Source organism: Eubalaena glacialis, chromosome 1, assembly GCF_028564815.1.
Source record: "Eubalaena glacialis isolate mEubGla1 chromosome 1, mEubGla1.1.hap2.+ XY, whole genome shotgun sequence".
In the NCBI taxonomy this organism is placed as follows: Eukaryota; Metazoa; Chordata; class Mammalia; order Artiodactyla; family Balaenidae; genus Eubalaena; species Eubalaena glacialis.
In genome coordinates this window covers 178,168,716-178,189,185 of record NC_083716.1, presented here as the reverse complement: position 1 = coordinate 178,189,185, position 20,470 = coordinate 178,168,716, and the positions used below count along the sequence as shown (strand labels likewise).

The following is a 20,470-nucleotide window of genomic DNA, read 5'->3' as shown; positions in this document are numbered from 1 at the left end:
TATTTTCCATAAGAGTGTGGCAAGATGTCTCCATTCTTGCTGAAAGAACAGCTGTGTTGCCAAAACGGCAGAACTTCTCTCTAAATCCATAGTCTTTACCAAGCCCTAGATTTTGACCCTGAACTATCTGCTCCACTGAAAGCTGGTCAATTGTTTATCTTTCCTTTAAGAAAATAAAGTTTTTAAAAAAATATGGAACGCTTCACAAATTTGTGTGTCATCCTTGTGCAGGGGCCATGCTAATCTTCTCTGTACCGTTCCAATTTTAGTATATGTGCTGCCGAAGGGAGCACTAGAAAATAAAGTTTTAAAGCAGTTTCCTAATTTGAGGTTCTTACAAGTAAAGGGAAAAGTATGGCCTTTGATATTCATTTTCTTCCTTCAAAAAAGTAAACTTCAGTGGCACAGGTGGGCGATAAACTGCTACTTTTAATGCAAGTTTTGTTTCCAGTCTTTATGGCTTCCCAAACCTGAACTTTCTGCTAACATTAGGTTATATTACTATCTGCCTTCTACACAGTCCTGCCTAAACAACTCATTAAAAAGTACAAAAGCATGCAAATGGTAGAAACAGCTTGCAATTCAAAATGTTCTTCTTACCAGATTTTGCAGGGGCTCCCCTCGAGGGACTCAGTCCTGGGCGATCTGGAGCAGCATGGCATGTCTGAGAAGACAGAGACTCAGTCCCAGAAACTGAGTGCTTCAGAAAGACCCAGTAAAAGAAACATTATTTTTATCCTCTGATGAGGCAGCCTTAGAACTTGGCTTCCATTTAACTAAGGGACCCTTAACCTCAATGGTACTAGGGAAAAATCTAAGTATATTGGGGTCATGTGGTTAGTTGCACGTGTCTTGCAGTAGAATTGAGTAGAGGTCCTCTCCTTGGGGCAATTAGCTGCAAAGTCTCAACACCTTTTGCTTCATCCGTTTATTTCTTCCTCTGAACAAGCCAACCTAGCCCCCTCTTAAATTAATTATAGTCCATGTAGAAAACAGCTATGTGCTGATTTTCTCCTATACTAATTTTTATCCCTAAGAAAGAAAAAAGAAAACCTATAGGAAGGTATTAATCTACTTAACATTTCTAAGTATATCATCCAAAGGATTTTGTTTTTTTAATCTTACATATGCTCAGCAGAGTTACTGGCAAAAACTGTACATTTTCTTCATTTCATCCTTTCAACATCAAATAGTAGGCAGTAAAAATTGGATCAGACTTCAAAGCCTGCTGTGGGCTCCAAGTCACAGAGAGACGCCTCCATTTCACATATTGAATTCGAGCAGGATATCAAAGTGCTACCAAAGAACCTCAGGTCCTTACTCAAAAAGAGGCTCTAACATCTGTAGAGAGTGGAGTGCACAGACAAATCACCTCAGGGAGCAGCTAGCATTTATTCTCAGCAGCAAACTCCCAGGCTTTTGATTCTCTCTTCACTGTACCTCCCTGTCTCTCTGCTGAACCAAAATTCTTTAGCAAGCTGGGCTTTTGTCTCAAAGCCTTCGAACTATCACTAACAGTTCATGTTTGGATGGCCGGACCAAGCCGCCATAGACAGGCACCACGACCACAGACTTGGATGAGTCTGTAATAAGGATACACAGTTACTTCAGAATCAAGATGTCCTTCTACCTTATTTGAATGTCCTGCGAAGACATCACACCCTTTTGAAGAACTCTGGGCTTGTGAATGCCTAAAAATAAAAATAATAATAATTTTTAGAAGGCCTGAAAATGATAATTTAAAAAAAAACTTAAAGAGCGTTGCTTTCCTCCAAAAATGGATCAGAAAATACTCTTTAATTAAGATTCCATTGTTTTCCATTCCAGTCCTTGGTTAGAAGGATATGGTCAACTTAAGGAAATGCATCCTACCAGGTGCTGCTCATACACCCACAGTCAGCCTGAGATGCTAAGACCCAAGAAACTGCCCCTTTTAAAGTTGTGTGATCCAATCCAGTTTACCATTGGCGTTCACAGACTTTACCAAGTAGCCAACCAAGTTGATGCTAAGGCTCTACTTCCCACCCAGCACATTAATCACGTTGTTAAATAATTCAAAATAGATCCTGTAGTCAAATAAGTTTGGGAAATGCTGAACTGTACATAGTTTAAGAGGTTTCCTTACTGCAGAATGATCTTTCACAATCACAATATGCATTTATGGGTTTCTAAAGTGGGGTGTATGGGGGGAGAATTCAGTTTCCTTAACTACTGTGACCAAGAAATTTAAAAAGTGATAACCTATTAACATCTAGTAATGTTTCATGGAGCAAAGTTTGGAAAAATCAACTGTGCTGTGCCCCAATTTCCGGAAATTGGAACACACTGTATAAAAGTGTGATGATTATAACTCACCGTTATATAAACAGACTCTTACAACTCCTTTCATATGGAACCCAGGAATGTGGAAAGCACTGACTAGGGGAAGGGAATTCTGGATTCTAACTCCTGCCTCAAGATCCCTGATCTTCCTCTCTGGTCTCTCTTATACACACACATGCATGCACGCGTGCACACACACACACACACACACAACTGGGTAAATTTCTGTAGTATTCTGGGTTCTAGTTTTCCTCATCTATAAAATGAAGGGATTGAAATAAGTTATTCCTAAGGGCTCTTCTAGTTCCACATTTAAAATCTTATTCTTTATTTAAACTGACAATTTCATTTTTTGAATTTCTGTGAATGGTTCATTGGTATTACCTTCAAAATGCATCTATATACATTATAAACAATATACCCATTTAAAAAATATCACATCAGTACCTGGGGAGAGGAGACTATGATGAATATAAATATATATTTATTTGTGTGTGTATAATTGTTTATCATATGTCTCCCACTATGAAACGTAAGTTCCAAGAGGGCAGGGACTAGGTCTGCTTTATTCTGTACTCTATATTAGCACCTAACCCTGTGCCTGGTACACTGTAAGCGCTCAATAAATATTTGACAACTTGAATGAATGAAAGGGCTAGTGGACCCCCAAAATAGGGGCTATGAAGAATACCCTTTACATTAAAATTAAATTAAGTAGCACTTATATAGCACTTCATATTTTTAAAAATGCTTTTATATATCTAATAAGAATTCCACAACCATTTGAGCTAAGTGCTTTAACTGTCCCTATTATATAGCTGAAGAAACTGTAGTTCAGAGAGGGCAAGGATCTGCCCAGGGATCATGGCACGTACCTGGCAGAGCTAAGACACTGACCCCTGTTAGTTTGACTCCAAATCCTCTGCTCTTCCTCTGAACAATGACACCCCCCTCTCCAATGCCCTTGGGTCTCTGTGCATTGGCCCAAGGAACTCATTCCTGTCAGCTTAGGCAGGTCTCAGTGGCAGTGGGACACCTATAGGACAGGTGGATTCAGTTCTTCTAGGAGTCCTGGTGGGCTTTGGAGAAAATCTAAGGAAGAGAGTTTAGCTGTTGAATTACCATGGGGTCTCCAATTTCTGCCTTTCCTGCACCTAAAAGAAAATGAAACCTCTTAAGAACTCCTCTTGCTTGCATGGCTTTTCAGGTCCCAAGGTCAGTGCAGATACCCTCCAACAATACACTGGCAGTCAGCTCATCAGTTTGACTACCTTCTCATTCAAGCCTTTGGGAGAATCTAAGGCATCTCAATATAATTTTTACATGTGTTACATGGTTTTAAAAGGCGGAGGCAGGATGGGTAGTGTCCAAAGGCAAATAGATGAGAAAATACTTGACTAAACAAAGTTAGGCAGGTTTCTTTCCTAAGAGAATTTCCAGAACCTTTAACTTAATAATATGCACAGTGAAACCTTAAGAGTGGGTGAGAACAGGCAGCATTCCCCAGACGTTACCCTAACAATGGAACCCTCCCCTGGAGCATGTCCGAGGCCCTGGTTCTTATAACATGCCTTAGAAAACACTAACCTGAGCAGCCCTTACTTGAAACAAGTTCCAATTTGCCTTTTAAAAAAGGGTTAAGTCAATTTTATTCCAAAGTCTAACTGCCTCAACTCCTTTGCAGCAAATTTATCAGATATGTTGTCATTTGCCTCAGGGACTTGAGCCTGGCAACAAATGGATAATGCTTTGCAAGCTGTCACCACCAAAATAAGGAAAAGCACAATGAAAAAATATCCAATGCTTATTGCCTGCATACATGCCACCAGGCCATGGTCAAAGCATGGATACATGGTTATCTCATCTAATACTTCCAACAACCATGTGGATTGGTTCTATTTTCATACCCGTTTTACAGGTGAGGAAATTAAGACTCAAGAAGCTAATGACTTGTTTCATGTCATAACTAGTAAATAGTGCAGCATAAAACCTGCCTACATAGAAAAGGAGACTCCAAGGGAAATTATTGATTCAGATATGAATTATAGGTTACTGATAAAACCTTAGACAAATGATTGATGGTGAATAGGACATTCATATGGTGCCAAAGTACCACCGTACAGATTCCTTCTTTAGGTCACAAGGGGAGCAAGGGAACTGCATATGGGAGAAATCAGGTTACCATCTCAATCCAGTGCAAATCTTAGCACCACTAATGCCCAGACAATATTGTCTTGTGATGTGAGGCAATATGAAATATTTGACATCACCCAGGATATTTATATTTTTTCTTTTAGTCAAAACATTTAACTTTAATCTATTCCAAGCTTTAGATCTAACTTACAGTTTACCCCAAACACAAGGTATAGAGGGGAAAAGCTAGGACTGCAAAGAATCAAGCAGACAAATATAGAAGGTGAGTTATTTTATGGAATAATTGGCTCATTCTCTTAACAAGTCAGTGCCATGAAAAAAGGGAGTATTGTATATTAATAGAGATTTAGGGAAATAACAAGTTGATGTAATGTCCTAGATTAGATCTTGGCTTGGACAAACAGGTGTAAAGGACAATTCTTAGAACAATTGGGAAATTTTGATTGGTATTAGATGATATTAAGGAATTATTCATTTTAAAGCATGATATTATTATTTTGAACCTGCAGGAGAAATTTTTTGAAATAACACTGTTCTCAGCCTCTGTAAGGAATCTGATGCTAAATGACAGAAGCAATACATTTGGTTATCAAAGGGTGGTGAATAGGAGGCAGTTGTCTCTCTAGAAATGATTCACTGCATATTTCTAGGGCTCCTGTAGCCTCTCAGAAGTCATGACTAAAGTCTTAAGCAGATTACCTCCAGGGCTTGGCCACTCTGCTGCTTTACTGCAGTCATTGAATTGTGCGTTCTTGGGGAGACGAAAACTCTCCGTCACCACTGAAAACCCTTCTGCTGGGCCTCTGCCTGAAAAGCCCCCCAGACGAAAGTCACACTTAATTCCCTTTTCTTAACCCCCAATCCCAGTGCGACCGGATGAGAGGCAGGGGGAAGGCTGGCTCCTGAGCACACGGCTGCCAAGAATGCCCTAGCATCTCTCTTGTGCAGCAAAAATCCATGGGGCCAGCTGGCTTAGTCATGCTGGGCTGGCAGCACTAGGTGAAGTCACCTTGTTCCAAAACTGGGTCTCAGCTTTGCAGCCTCCAAAAGTCAGTTTGCCAGTTCGTTGAGGGGTAATGATTTTTTCGAGAGCTGAGTTGTACTAACCAAACTCAGAAGAGTCATATTTGAAAAGTAGAATGCCAGTGTGTGATTTTACAGTGAATACAATAATCTGGACTATACTTTCCCCCTCACTAGTTGGCTGATACACTCTGGAGACCAAATTACACGTAAGAATGAAAACAAAGGAAGCAGGGTGCTCTTCCAGGATCTGACCAATCAGGTCTTGTAACTGGCCTTTTTCAACTTTAGGGTTAGAATCAGTAACTTTTTTCTTGGACAGGAATAGAGACACGCTACCCTTTGACTCTCCATTTTCTAAACTTCATTTAAATTTCTTTGCACAGTTTTTATTAACTTTGATAAAACTTGCAAGATTGTGTGTTATCTTTTATCAATTATAATTTAGAATGGCTTCTAGACAAACTGAGAAATCCATTAGTCATCCACAAATGAAAGCCATTAGTCATTCACTTGCAAGCACAATCTAATTTCAAAACAGGATAGGTTGCAGCTTATTCACTGTGGATTGATTTTTCTTAGCTTCCCGCTGTGTCCAGATTTGGGAGTAGTTCTCATTGTAAACTCATGTCTTACTTGGTAGCCCTGGGAGAAAGGCTAATCAGCATAACCAAGCAAATTTGTTCCTGCCTCTTCAACAGCTCTGAAAAAAATCTGTACATGGAGCTTTTAATACAAAGAGGTCATTTCTTTTTCCCAAGAATCAGCAGCCAATCCACCCTGCAAAAGATATACTCAGACCAAGATATTTTAACACAGTAGGAGGCCCATGAATCTTGAGGGAGGCAGGTTTCAGACAAATAAGTCATACAACTTTCCTTCTGGAAGTTATTACCATGAAAGATAATAGAAAACATAAACACCTTTAGAAATGGTTTCAATAAGTTCAAGTTCTGAAGGTAAATTAAGACATTTAAGGGATGACATCAGAGAAGAGGACACTGCCCTGTGTACAAGATCCTGTGCTAACCTGAGTGCTAACAAGGTTTCTATATGAACTGGCCGTAGGTTGAACTGGCAACTCAAGCATACTTACTTAGCTCTTACATGGAATCTGAATATTTTAAGGGTTGAGGGTATAAACGTGGAACAACACCCAGATCTGAATATACCCACACTGTCACTATGTATCAACTCTTTCCTGATTTATATCAGCTAGGTGTCATTGCATATTCTTCTTACTGCTTATATTTATTTAAATAGCTTTGAAGGCACAGGAGATTGGAAGATAATGTTTTAAGAACACAGATTACTGTGTTAAGTTCGAAGGCACCCAAAGTGTATAAGTTAATGCATCTTTTATTACAAAAACTGAAAAGTTAGGATTTCTAGAATGCTTTGTTGTTTTCTATTCACCACCACCACCTAAGTATTTGCCAAGCACACACTAAATCCCCCCAGGGTTGTATTCATACTTCTGTGCTTTTAGCTGCAATGTCATCTCCTCTCTTGCCCACCTGGCCACTGCATCCGTACCCTTTAGCTCAGGGGGTCGGCTCCTCTGAAGAGCCTTTCCTGTCCCATCCCATCCCGGCCACCTCTTCCACTCGGGGCAGAGTTGGAGGCTCCTTGGTGTGTTCCCACAGTCTACTGAGCATAACCATACTGAAAACTTGGTTCTGTAACTGACTCATCTGGTACCACATCTTGACCAATTAAAAGTGCAAATCATCTACCGAAGGCAAGCTTCATCAAATTTTGATCAAGGGAGGGAAAGCAAAGAGCAAGTACCATAATTCACTTGGCTTTTGAGATATCACAGTTCTTCTTATTCCTGTGCTCATTGGTGTTATCTTTTCTTCTCTATTTTTTGTTTGATGAAAATGCTCTAAACTCCCAAGAGGTCTGAATATTCACCAATCACTAATCAATGAAAGTGTAGCAATATCTGACTTTCTGCCCAAAGTAAATGACTAAAAGACCTGGTGGTAAAATGTTTCCTTTTTTTCCCTCTGTCTGATTAAAGTTTTTTTCTGATTAAAAAATAATATATATTCACTGTTGTACTGTATAAAATACAAATATTCAAGGAGAAGAAAATAAAATTCTGGGAGAATCTCTACACCCAGATATAATATCTTTCTGTATATATTTTCAGATGCTTTTCTATGTATATAATATACATTTAAAAAAATAATGGCTCATGATATATTTGCCATTTTAACTTACCTTTTGTATTATGAGCATCTTCCCATACATTTGTGTGGAATACAACATATGTAAGTGTGCACATATGTCATATTTATGGTTGTACAATATTACATTGGTTGATTATCATAAATGATTTAAGTAATCTCTTTTTTTGGATTTTTAAGTTGTTTCCAGTTTTATGATATTATAAATAATGGGTCATTAAAGATATGTGCATATAGTTATGAGTACCCGTACAAATTTGACTAGGATAAATCTAAATTCAAGGCTATTAGGTTAAAGGGTGAACAAATTTTCTGTTTTAAAGCTTTTGAATTGTATCATCAAATTCTCCTTTAAAAAGCAACAAAAATGAACACTCATGACCATAAAACTATGAAAGGACCCATTTGCCATATCACCAACACTGGGTATTATCAGTCTTTTTAATCTTTGCTTACCTCTCTAGCCAAAAAAAAAAAAAAAAAAGTGGTAACTCATGATTATTTCAATTGGCATTTCTTGATTTCTAAAGAGGGAAAACATTATTCCCGGGCTTTAATATATGGTATGAAGGAAATACAAAGAGTATAGGAGAAATGAAAGCAATAATCATGCAAAATAAGATCACCATCGCAGTAGGAAAAAAGGGAAACAAAAAGGAATGACGACAGCTTTTGTATTATTTTTTTCTCATTGGGTTTGGCTACTTGGTAACTTTTCTGTTTTGAGTGCATACCCTGTATCTCACCCCAAGTCAGTGTCATTACTGAATGAGTTGAATGCAAGTTATACTTAAATTTATGGATATTTGTTTGCTCTTGGACACAATTATTCTAAGTTTTAGAACATGGCTCAAGGAGAAATTCAACAAAAGGGCTCAAAAAGGCTGATAAATGTTTCACAATGCCATTGCTGTAAGTTAGCACTACTAGTTTATGTATTTATGCTAATTTCCCAAATCCCACTGAGCCCTTTAAATTTGATCACATTTGTTTGCCTCATTGTTTTTCCCCAACCATGAGCCCATGCAGCCTTAATTTGCCACTTCTTGTATCCTCATGTCTTTTTTTTCTCCTTTACTATTTTATTGCAGGCAGCTGTCACCGTGTAAAGTCTAAGGTAAGAGCAGAAGGCTTTTCTTCATTCTGCTGAGAATGTTTGCCTTATTGGAAAAAAAGGACACTCAACGGAGAGCCCTTAAAGTAACCTAAACTTAAAGTAACCCATAAAGCTTACTTCCATTCTTTGCCAGCAACCAAGGGAGCCAAGAGAAAACCCGGCCTCAGGGCTGGGGATGCAATTAAGATGCAGTAGTAAGGAAGAGCACGTGACCCAAAGGACTGCATGGCCATGGGCTGAGGGCCACAGCACAGCCGGAAGAGCTGACCATTCAATCCTCGCATCCACACTAGAAATGGAGATCCTACCAGGGTCTCCATTTCACAGCTGAAGCTTGGGCTGTTTGAGGAACCTGCCCAGGAGGTACCCAGATACGCAGATACAAACCCAGATCCTGTGGACACAGAGCGTGTGCTCTCAGCCTCCAGTGCCATTTTGTTACTGGACTCTTCCAGATATTCATCACTCAATCATATTTGGGATCTTAATAAATGACACCTAGGGTGACAAACATTTAACTCTAGAAAACCTACCAGGAGGCAGATTAAATTAAATCCAGACTAGGTCTGGAGGTAATCCTTAACCCCTGACCTGCTGACCTTTTACTCACCTTATGTCTATGGACTAATATTAAGATTATACACATCTGTGCCACACTCAAGGCTCTAATTTGGTGGCCTTTGGTTAAGCCTTCTTGAGATTCTCTATGATTATAAGAACAGATATTACATTGTGCAATATAGGGTCCTCAACAGCCTCCCAGACATCACTCATTCATTCCACAAATATTTATTGAGCCCCTTTAATTTGTCTCCTACTGTTTTGGAGGATACAGCAGTGAACAGGAAATCTAAGATGCCTATGCTCATAAGAACCTACATTCTAGCGGGGAAGGTAGATAATAAATGAAAAAATAAGTACATATGTTAGCATGTTCAATAGAAGTAAGGGCCAAAGAAGAAAATTAAAGCAGGGAAGGGGTATAGGAAGTGCTGGTGGCAGGCTCTGCAATTTTAGATGAAGTGGGTACAGTAGATGATATGTGAGTAAAGACCTTAGTAAATAAATGGGAATTGATGTCTTTGAATACGTTTTCAACTGAAAGCGCCTAACGGGTAAAAAACTTTATATGTTATGGCACATAGAGGTCAGAGGACTGATGTAAACACTTGGTAAAAGTTTAGCAACACACTTTATGATATATATATATTCATGATATATACATACATATTCATGATATATTAGTTCCCAAGCACTTGGGCTAGTGTTGCCATATAAAATACAGGACACCCAGTTAAATTTGAATTCCAGGTATAAGATGAATAGTTTTTTTAGCATAAAAATTTTCAAGTACTTCATGGGACATACTTATGCTAAAAAGAAATTTGTTGTTTATATAAAGTTCAAATTTCTGTGGGTATCCTGCATCTTCATTTGCCAAAGATGGCAACTCTAACTTGGGCAAATCAGCACCTCAGCTTCTTCATCGGCAAAATATGAATAAAAACTCTTGCCAAACTGGGGCAAAAAGATTAATTTGTCCTTTCTGGCAGAATAAAATGAAAATATAAGACAACAGGATTTTAAGAGGATTAAATTGAGATGCATACATGGTCAAAATTTAGAAATAAAATGCACACTCAGCAAAGTGTTATACTTACTGCACTTCTGAAAGACAAATCCCTGAACTTGGACACTTCAGGCTCGGCAGGGTGGAGAATGACAATGACAGGTATCTGGAGTGGCTTCCACTCTGTAACCTTTGTCTCTCCTTTGGGTGGGGTCACAAGGTAACTTGTGGGTTGAGTTACAGTTTTAGCACTTTAAAGAGTGGATTAGGCCAGGCACAGACTTGTGGAGGCAAAGGAAACTTCAGAGACCGGTTACTATATATTTTTTTCATGTTGTAAGCGGGGAAACTGAGGCCCAGAGGGGTGATAGGACTTGTCCAGGTGAGTCAGAGGAAGAGATGGGTCTAACATCCACGTTTCTTGGATGATGCTCTTGTCACCAGCGCAGCCCCCAAAGATAATATTTAATCCAGTTTTCCCCCTTTAATTCTGAACGCAGTGTTCATTTCGGGGAAAGAGAAGCAAGAAGCCCTGAAATGAAGTGCAGGATGAGCGTGGCACTAAGTGATGAGACCCAAAGACAGATGAGGGTGGGGGCGTGAGGGTAGAGGAGGAACACCTTAGGGAGTTTTGAAAAAATAAAGTGAAAAAGCCTGAACAAGATTGTGTGCAGCAGGTGCTGACCAGTCGGCGAGGTCACAGTGGAGAAGCTCGAGGACAGACCCTGAGCAGTGCCATGCTGATGTGGACAGACATAGAGGTGTGGATGGGGAGGGATCAGTTTCTAAAGAGAAAGTGGCTGATGGACTGCCCTGTCTAAAGGAGGGAAGTAGCACTGTCTTACTTTTTTCATTTTAACATTTTATTTTGACCTAATTTCATATTTATAGAAAAGATGCAAGACTAGTATAAGGAATTCTGTATATTCCTCAGCAGGTTCTCCAAATATTAGCAATGTATACATTTGCTTTATCCTCTCTCTGCCTTTCTTTTGGTACATGTATACTGATAACCATACACACATACAAATACATAAAATTTTTTCTGAACCATTTGAGAGTCAGTTGCACCTGATACTCCTTTATCCCTAAATACTTCAGTGTGTGTTTCTTAAAAGCAAGGGCACTCGCCTATATGACGATAGTGCAGTGATCAAAGTCAGGAAATTAATGTTACTATAATGCTATTATCCAATGTGTAGATTATACTCAGATGTTGCCTATTGTCTCAATGATGTCTTCTACAGAAAAAGAAAATTCTGGATCATACACTGCATTCAGTTGTCATGTTCCTTTAATCTCCTTTCATCTGGAACAGTTCCTCAGTCACCCTTTGCGTTTGACTTTGAAGCCCACAGGTCAGTCATTTTGGAAGAAGTCCCTTTGTTTGGTTTATCTGCTGTTTCCTCATGATTAAATTCAGGTTACGCATATTTGGCAGGAAATCCACAGAAGTGATGTTGTGTTCTCAGTGCGTCCGATCAGGAGGCACATGCTGTCAATTTGTCTGATTACTGGTGATGCTAACTTCCGTCACTTGGTTAAGGTGGTGTCTGCCAGATTTCTCCCACTGACCTTTTGTAATTAATAAGCATCTTATGGAGATTTACTCTAAGACTATGCAAATAGCTTGTTACTCCTTAAGCTTTCACTTACCAGTTTTAGCATCCATTGAAGATTCCTGCCTGAAACAATGATTATTTTGGTAGCTGCCAAATGGTGATTTTATGCCTTCATCATTCCTTTTACATTTATTATTTCACATCTTACTGCAAGGAAAAGCTTACTCTGTTTTTTTTTTCCTTCCTCCCCCACTTCCCTTCCTTCCTCTCTCTCTCCCTTCCTTCCTTTCCTCTTTCCTTCATTTCCTCCTTCCTTCTATCAATGTGGATTCATGAATTCTTACTGTATTCAATATATTATATTCTTTTATTATCATTATTTACTTTGATACTGAAATTGTCCTCAGTTTGGCACTGGCTTAATTTTAAAGGGTTGGGATTAACAGACTTCAAAATGAGGACTTTGGAAAGGAATGTATAATACTAGCATTTACATAAAGAAAGGTGAATGCCTCTGAAAGAACAATAGTAACTCTCCCTATTACTACTATTCATGAGTGCTTTTTGTGTGTCAGATGAAATGCTGTGTGCTTTGTATATGTTCTCTCATTTAACTTTTATGACCTGGTGAGGTAGTCATTATGCCATTTTTATCTTCCATTTAAAGATGAGGAAACAGAGGCTCTGAGAAAATAAGTAAGTTCATCAAGATCTTACCCTTAGTAGTAGCAGGTCTAGTGGAGTCCAGGGCCCCTGCTCTCAACCACCAGGCAACCCTACAAATAGGTGTGGAAACCTTCAGGAAAGGAAAAGGTCTTAGAAGCAAGGCTGCACTATTACTGAGGGTAGCTGGACATTTGTTCCAGGATCTATAGAGTCATCTGAACTTTATGCATTTTTACAAATGGGGCATTTGGAAACTGCCTACAAGTCTGTCATTAGTCTAGAAACTTCCCTAACCTGCACTGTGGAAAGTATCTAACCCTGCCTAAAATCCAGGGAGGAAAGCATAAATAAAGTGCTCATTTGTGCCAATGTCAGCTGACACAGTTCGAGAAAGACATGAGTTGGCCGAGTCACCCAGGGAGGCATTCCCATGGGTCAAGACAAGTGAAAGTCAGATTCAGGCAGAGAAGAGAAAACTAAGGGAACAGTAGAGCAAGGATTCTTAAGAAATTAAGTATCTATTCAACTACGGAGCTCCCAGGTGAAGACAGTGCTGTGGAGCCCTCCCCCCCCCCAGGCTAACATACCAGATCCTTCTTCCTGCAACAATACCAGAACCTCCATCACCACCACACCACCACTTTTATTATCACATTTCAGATTCTATGCGAATGAGCTTGGGTGAAAGAAATATGGTGCATGCTAGTGAAACTAATTCAAACAACCATCCTGCCCTAGAGGGAAAAGCACAACTGAATCGGAGAATAACACCCTTACCCTCCCAGGAGGAACAAACTAAAAATAAAAGACAACAAGGTGCTTCCTGCCAGTCAGTAAATCCAATAAGCAAAGAAGATGCCTCAACCTGGCGCTGGGTAGTTAACAGTCAGCCCGACTCCCTCCACCGGAGAACGGCCATGTGGTTCTCAGAGCTGACAGCTGCCAAGCAGAACCCCTCAGATTAACCCATAGGTGGTGTTGAACCACTTCCCATTAAGATATTTGCAAAGCAAACAAAAATGATAGCCCCATTCTGAGTGCTGGGAGCCGGCCAGGAGCGCTGGCTGTTCTTGTTGACACAAAGAGCTCTCCAGGGAGGGTCTGGGCCAGAGCGCGGAAGGCCACTCCTGCCTGCGTCTCCAGACTGTGTTGATCTTAGGTCACTAGAATCTTGGTATCAGGGACTGTTTATTATCTAATTTCCCAATCACAGCAGTTGCTAGAGCTCTGTTTCACCAGAGCTCTCTATTCCTCTCTGTCTCCCTGACCTACACCATTCAGATGAAAAGAAAAAACTCAACTCTCCTCCTGTTATGTCTACTCATCAAGGAGACAAGTCTGAGAAGTTACTAAGATGCACACAGAGAGTGTGGCATTACCACTGTCAACAGCTTCTGTGGCAAACACTCATTCAGGTTCCTTCTGAATTTAAAGCGACCGGAGCAATGCTAATGGGAAATATGCTGGCATATGTGTGTCCTACAGGTAGGAGCAAACTGCTGTTTAGTTCACAAAATGCACTTGGAACTGAAACACTAATAGTTTTTCCTTCTAACCCAGAGAAGAAAATGAAATAAAGTTAAAGAGGCTGTGGACATGTGCAAAGTTAATCTTCTTTCAACCTGAAGGATTATAGTCTCAGTTTCTTTAAGTGTTCATAATGAAGTGCTTTCATACAGAATTCATTTTTTATGCAAATATTGTTTCCTGCAATATTTTCAACTTGAGCAAGTTTTCTTTTCTCAAGTTTCTTTCCTTTCACAATAGCCTCAATATGAAAAGGTATTTTTGTCAAAAATTCATTCTGAGCTTGAATATAGCAAAGGTCTTGATGAGGATACAAGCACAGTAGATACCAGAGATGTGCTGAATTTCTAGAATTCCCTACACTCACAAAAAGAGTAATGTAGGGAGGGAACAAGGGATGGCGAAATGGTCAGAAGAATTTGTCAGACTTTGTCATTACTGGAAATTGTCCTTTAGATTGGAAAGCAGAACTTTAGAGATAGAGGTATTAATTCTATAAGGAGAGAGATGAAGAAAGAGAGAGAGAGAAGCAAGGAAAGAAAGAAGGAAAGGGAGAGAGCTAAAGAGAGGTTGAGATTATTTTAGAAAAAGCAGAGGCATTAGCATACTAAAAAATTGACTTTTTATAAATAAGAGAACTGCTTGACATTTACAGTATAAAGTTAGAAAGCAGTTTTTTAGACTATATCATTCAGTTTTAGATGATGTTTCTCCAAATAAAAGTAAATGTTGCTGGACCCAAGTTCTCTGTAAATGTGCAAGTTTTCCAGAGAGAAAGTGAATCCAACCCTGCAGCTCAACTTCGCAGAGCTCAAGCCATCATTTGCTGATGTCATCATCATTTGCTGATAGCAAACGTGTTTAGGGACAGATTAACATAAGCACAAAAGTCTGTCCACAGGTGATCACGTTAAAGACCTTGGTGGAGTGGTATAGAAATCTCAGCTATGTATGAGATGTGTTGGACATACTGGAAACCCGTTCTGACAGACTGTCCTAATTGTTTCTGGACATGCTCCATCTTTGAGGCACCAGACACAAAATGAGTGCCTTGAAATGGGATCTCATGTAGGGGTGGAGGTCGCTGGAGAACCCAAGTCAAACATGCGTTCTAACATCATTTCTGCTTAAGTTCACTATGTGCTGATTCCTGGCAACTGACCTTTAAGTTACGGAATTAACCATAGACAGCTACCTGCTAATAACTGAGCTTTTAAAGAAAATACATAATTAAACATCTTCCCAAACTTGGGGCAGGCTTATTTTTGACTTAGGAAAGCAGATCCATTACAGAAAAACTGCACAGTATTAACAGCATCCCCCTTCACTTATTTTGTTAGCATTGTTGACTTTTTGAGAAAGCCAGCTTCCCACCTTATCAAAAATTAATTATTGTGTTCAAGTCAAACCCAAGATAAATAGGAAGCATTTCTTGAGGACAAAGTAATAAAATTTAGTTTTGGACCCAACTGAAATAAAAATTCAAGAGCACATATTCATTCATCCATTCATTAATTACTTTCATTTTATGCCTATAATGGCCAAAGATTCTAGATTCTAGATTTGGTGAGTCATACAGAAATATGTGACAGTTTAAGCCCTGGAGTTTACTATGTTGTGTAGAATATAGTAAACAGCTAACATTTTTTGTGTACTTACTATATGCTAGATAGTTCTCTAAAATTTTACTATGGCTTATTCTCACAACTGCCATATAAGGTAAATACCAGTGTTAGAAATATGCTTAACTTGCCCAAGGTCATTTAGCTAGTTGGACACAGACCTGGGCCTAGAAAAGAAGCAATTTGGCTCCAGAGTCTGTAGCCTAAACTGTTTTCTCTACCTGCATGGAGCCCCTGTACACATAGGGCAGGAATCAGACTCAGATGCTGGTGGGGTCAGGCCATGAATTAAGCAGGCCAGTGGGTTGGTATCAATGGAAAACAGCCTCTGTTCAGTTCTAAGAGATTGTTGCTAGATACTCCAACTTTTCAGGAGCCATCAGAAATCTGAATTGTTATATGAAATATTTCTATTTTTATACGTTGGAAACTGAGAATTTCAAAACTATTGTTCAGGCCAAATTAAATGTCTGCAGACCATATTCTACCCAGTGACTGTGGGTGTGCATCTCTTGGCTTACAGAATAAAGTCCAGAATATTCATGCAGCTTTTAAGGTTTCCCAAATCCTGGCTCCCATCTGCCTTATTCCCTATAGTAGCTCTCCCTGCATCACACCACTCCCACCCCATCCTCAGTCTTTATCCCACCGGACATCTCACCCTCCCCAGAATGCCCCCCACCCCATACATCCTGCCTCGGGGCCAGGGCCCACTCTATTCTGCCACCTGAGCTGCTCTTCTTTTGGCACTAGTCTGCTTCAAGGCCCTGCAGGAGGTGCCACATGGGTGAGACCTTGAAAGATGGTTAAATATCAACAGGTAAAGGAAGAACTGGCAAGGGATTTCTATTTAGAAGGAACAGCATTAACAGATATACAGAAATAGGAAAACAAAAGATGTTGAAAACCACCAAACACCTCCATATATTTTAAAAGGCCTCTGTCCCTTGGAATCTGGTCCTATAAAGAAAACTCTAATTTCTGACATTCTGGACATCCACGGTCCTTCTAAAAGAGTCCTTTGCATAAGGATCACTGATGATTTAAGGTTTATTGAAATAGTCCAGATAAATATTTATATAGAGCCATAAGCAAATCCACAAGGAAAAATATAATTCAAAACAGATGTTTCGTCAAAGCTCCTTTCAGCTGGTGATAAGGTTTCTGGCTTCAAAAAGGTTTTGAAAATAAAGTGACCAATTAATATTTTAAACTCTAAAAAGGCTCTAACAATCAAGGAAGCTCTGAAAGTTATCATTTGACGGTGTTGCCAGTGAAACCTGGCCATATTGACAAGGGTGAGTCTTGGGCCCAAAGTCAATCTCAGATTTATCCCTGAGATAAGAGCCAGGAACACAGGAAAATAAAATTTGGCTCTCAGTTTAAAGCTGAGAGTAAGCATTGTTCTAAAGTGTTGGAATCTTCAATGTTTATTTTGTCCACAGCGCTAGAGCTAAACCAGAGGGGTCTTGACTCTTTATATCAGGATAGCTTTACAGGAACCTTTTAAATACTACTATCACTACTATTATTACTACTACTTCTATCACCATGACCACCAACAACTTGCCATCATCTTTAATTGGGCATTTATTACGTCTAGAACTGTGCTAGTTCCTTTGCATAGATTATATCTAATCTTTTTTTAAGCTCTAATCTCAGATAACTGATTTTTTTAAATGTTTTTCTCATTTTTTAAAAATTAAATGATATTGGAGTATAGTTGCTTTACAATGTTGTGTTAGTTTCTGCTTACAGCAAAGTGAATCAGCTATACATATACATATATCCACTCTTTCTTAGATTCCCTTCTCATCTAGGTCACCACAGAGCACTGAGTAGAGTTCCCTGTGCTACATAGTAGGTTCTCATTAGTTACCTATTTCATATATACTAGTGTATATATGTCAATCCCAATCTCCCAATTCATCCCACCCCTGCCTTTCCCCCCTTGGTAACCATAAGTTTGTTTTCTACATCTGTGACTCTATTTCTGCTTTGCAAATAAGTTCATTTGTACCATTTTTCTAGATTCCACATATAAGCGATATTCTATGATATTTGTCTTTCTCTGACTTACTTCACTCTGTATGACAATCTCTAGGTCCATCCATGTCACTGCAAATGGCATTATTTTGATCCTTTTTTGGCTGAGTAATATTCCATTGTATATATATACCACATCTTCTTCTTCTTTTTTTTTTTTAATACCACATCTTCTTTATCCATTCCTCTGCTGATGGACATTTAGGTTGCTTCCATGTCCTGGCTATTGTAAATAGTGCTGCAATGAACACTGGGGTGCATGTGTCTTTTTGAATTATGGTTTTCTCAGGGTATATGCCCAGTAGTGGGATTGCTGGGTCATATGGTAGTTCTGTTTTTAGTTTTTTAAGGAAACTCCATACTGTTCTCCATAGTGGCTGTATCAATTTACATTCCCACCAACAGTGCAAGAGGGTTCTCTTTTCTCCACACCCTCTCTAGCATTTACTGTTTGTAGATTTTTTGATGATGGCCATTCTGACCTGTGTGAGGTGATACCTCATTGTAGTTTTGATTTGCATTTCTCTAGTAATTAGTGATGTTGAGCATCTTTTCATGTGCTTCGTGGCCATATGTATGGATTCTTTGGAGAAATGTCTATTTAGATCTTCCACCCATTTTTGGATTGGGTTGTTTGTTTTTTTGATATTGAGCTGCATGAGCTGCTTGTATATTTTGGAGATTAATCCTTTGTCTGTTGTTTCATTTGCAAATATTTTCTCCCATTCTGAGGGTTGTCTTTTCATTTTGTTTATGGTTTCCCTTGCCATGCAAAAGCTTTTAAGTTTCATTAGGTCCCATTTGTTTATTTTTGTTTTTATTTTCATTACTCTAGGTGGTGGATCAAAAAAGATCGCTATGATTTATGTCAATGAGTGTTCTGCCTATGTTTTCCTCTAAGAGTTTTATAGTGTCTGGCCTTACATTTAGGTCTTTAATCCATTTTGAGTTTATTTTTGTGTATGGTGTTAGGGAGTGCTCTAATTTCGTTCTTTTACATGTTGCTGTCCAGTTTTCCCAGCACCACTTATTGAAGAGACTTTTTTTTTAACATTTTTATTGGAGTATAATTGCTTTACATTGTTGCGTTAGTTTCTGCTGTATAACAAAGTGAATCAGCTATACGTATACTTATATCCCCATATCCCCTCCTTCTTGCATCTCCCTCCCACCCTCCCTATCCCACCCCTCTAGGTGGTCACAAAGCACCAAGCTGATCTCCCTGCACTATGCGGCTGCTTCCCACTAGCTATCTATTTTACATTTGGTAGTGTATATATGTCAATGCCACTCTCTCACTTCGTCCCAGCTTACCCTTCCCCCTCCCCATGTCCTTAAGTCCACTCTCTATGCCTGCAGAAGAGACTGTCTTTTCTCCATTGTATATTCTTGCCTCCTTTGTCATAGATTAGGTGACCATAGGTGTGTGGGTTTATCTCTGAACTTTCTATCCTGGTCCACTGATCTATATTTCTGTTTTTGTACCAGTACCATACTGTCTTGATTACTGTAGCTTTGCAGTATAGTCTGAAGTCAGGGAGCCTGATTCCTCCAGCTCCATTTTTCTTTCTCAAGATTACTTTGGCTATTTGGGGTCTTTTGTGTTTCCATAAAAATTGTAAAAATTTTTGTTCTAATTCTGTGGAAAATGCCATTGGTAATTTGATAGGGATTGCATTGAATCTGTAGATTGCTTTGGGTAGTACAGTCATTTTCACAATACTGATTCCTCCAATCCAAGAACATGGTATACCTCTCCTTCTGTTTGTGTCATCTTTAATTTCTTTCATCAATATCTTATAGTTTTCTGAGTACAGGTCTTTTGCTTCCTTAGGTAGGTTTACTCCTAGATATTTTATTCTTTCTGATGTGATGGTAAATGGGATTGTTTCCTTAATCTCTCTTTCTGATCTTTCATTGTTAGTGTATAGGAATGCAAGAGATTTCTGCGTATTAATTTTGTATCCTGCAACTTTACCAAATTCATTGATGAGCTCCAGTAGTTTTCTGGTAGCATCTTTAGGATTTTCTATGTATGGTATCATGTCATCCGCAAACAGTGACAGTTGTACTTTTTCTTTTCCAATTTGTATTCCTTTTATTTCTTTTTCTTCTCTGATAGCTGCAGCTAGGACTTCCAAAACTATGTTGAATAAAAGTGGTGACAGTGGACATCCTTGTCTTGTTTCTGATCTTAGAGGAAATGCTTTCAGCTTGTCCCATTGAGTATGATGTTAGCTGTAGGTTTGTCATATATGGCCTTTATTATGTTGAGGTAGGTTCCCTCTAAGCCCACTTTCTGGAGAGTTTTTATCATAAATGGGTGTTGAATTTTGTCAAAAGTTTTTTCTGCATCTACTGAGATGATCATACTGTTTTTATTCTTCAATTTGTTAATGTGGTGTATCATATTGATTGATTTGCATATATTGAAGAATCCTTGCATCTCTGGGATAAATCCCACTTCATCAGGGTGTATGATCTTTTTAATGTGTCGTTGGATTCAGTTTGCTAGTATTCTGTTGAGGATTTTTGTGTCTATGTTCGTCAGTGATATTGGCCTGTAATTTTCTTTTTTTTGTGCTATCTTTTTCTGATTTTGGTATCAGGGTGATGGTGGCCTCATAGAATGAGCTTGGGAGTATTCCTCCCTCTGCAATTTTTTA

The 20,470-nt window shown here is 39.0% G+C and overlaps 1 protein-coding gene and 1 non-coding gene across 2 annotated transcripts in view; both read right to left on the bottom strand.

Annotated features, from left to right (window-relative positions):
* MYO3B (myosin IIIB) overlaps window positions 1-20,470 on the bottom strand; it is a 365,933-nt gene that overhangs the window by 68,947 nt on the left and 276,516 nt on the right. The window contains exons 30-31 of the mRNA XM_061201698.1: window positions 1,631-1,691; window positions 601-700 (exon numbers count right to left, since the gene is read on the bottom strand). Of these exons, the coding sequence (XP_061057681.1) occupies window positions 601-700; window positions 1,631-1,691 (161 nt within the window). The remainder of the gene's footprint in view (window positions 1-600; window positions 701-1,630; window positions 1,692-20,470) is intronic.
* On the bottom strand, window positions 187-293 carry LOC133078830 (U6 spliceosomal RNA). The gene has a single exon (XR_009697951.1). It is a non-coding gene; the product is annotated as a U6 spliceosomal RNA (small nuclear RNA).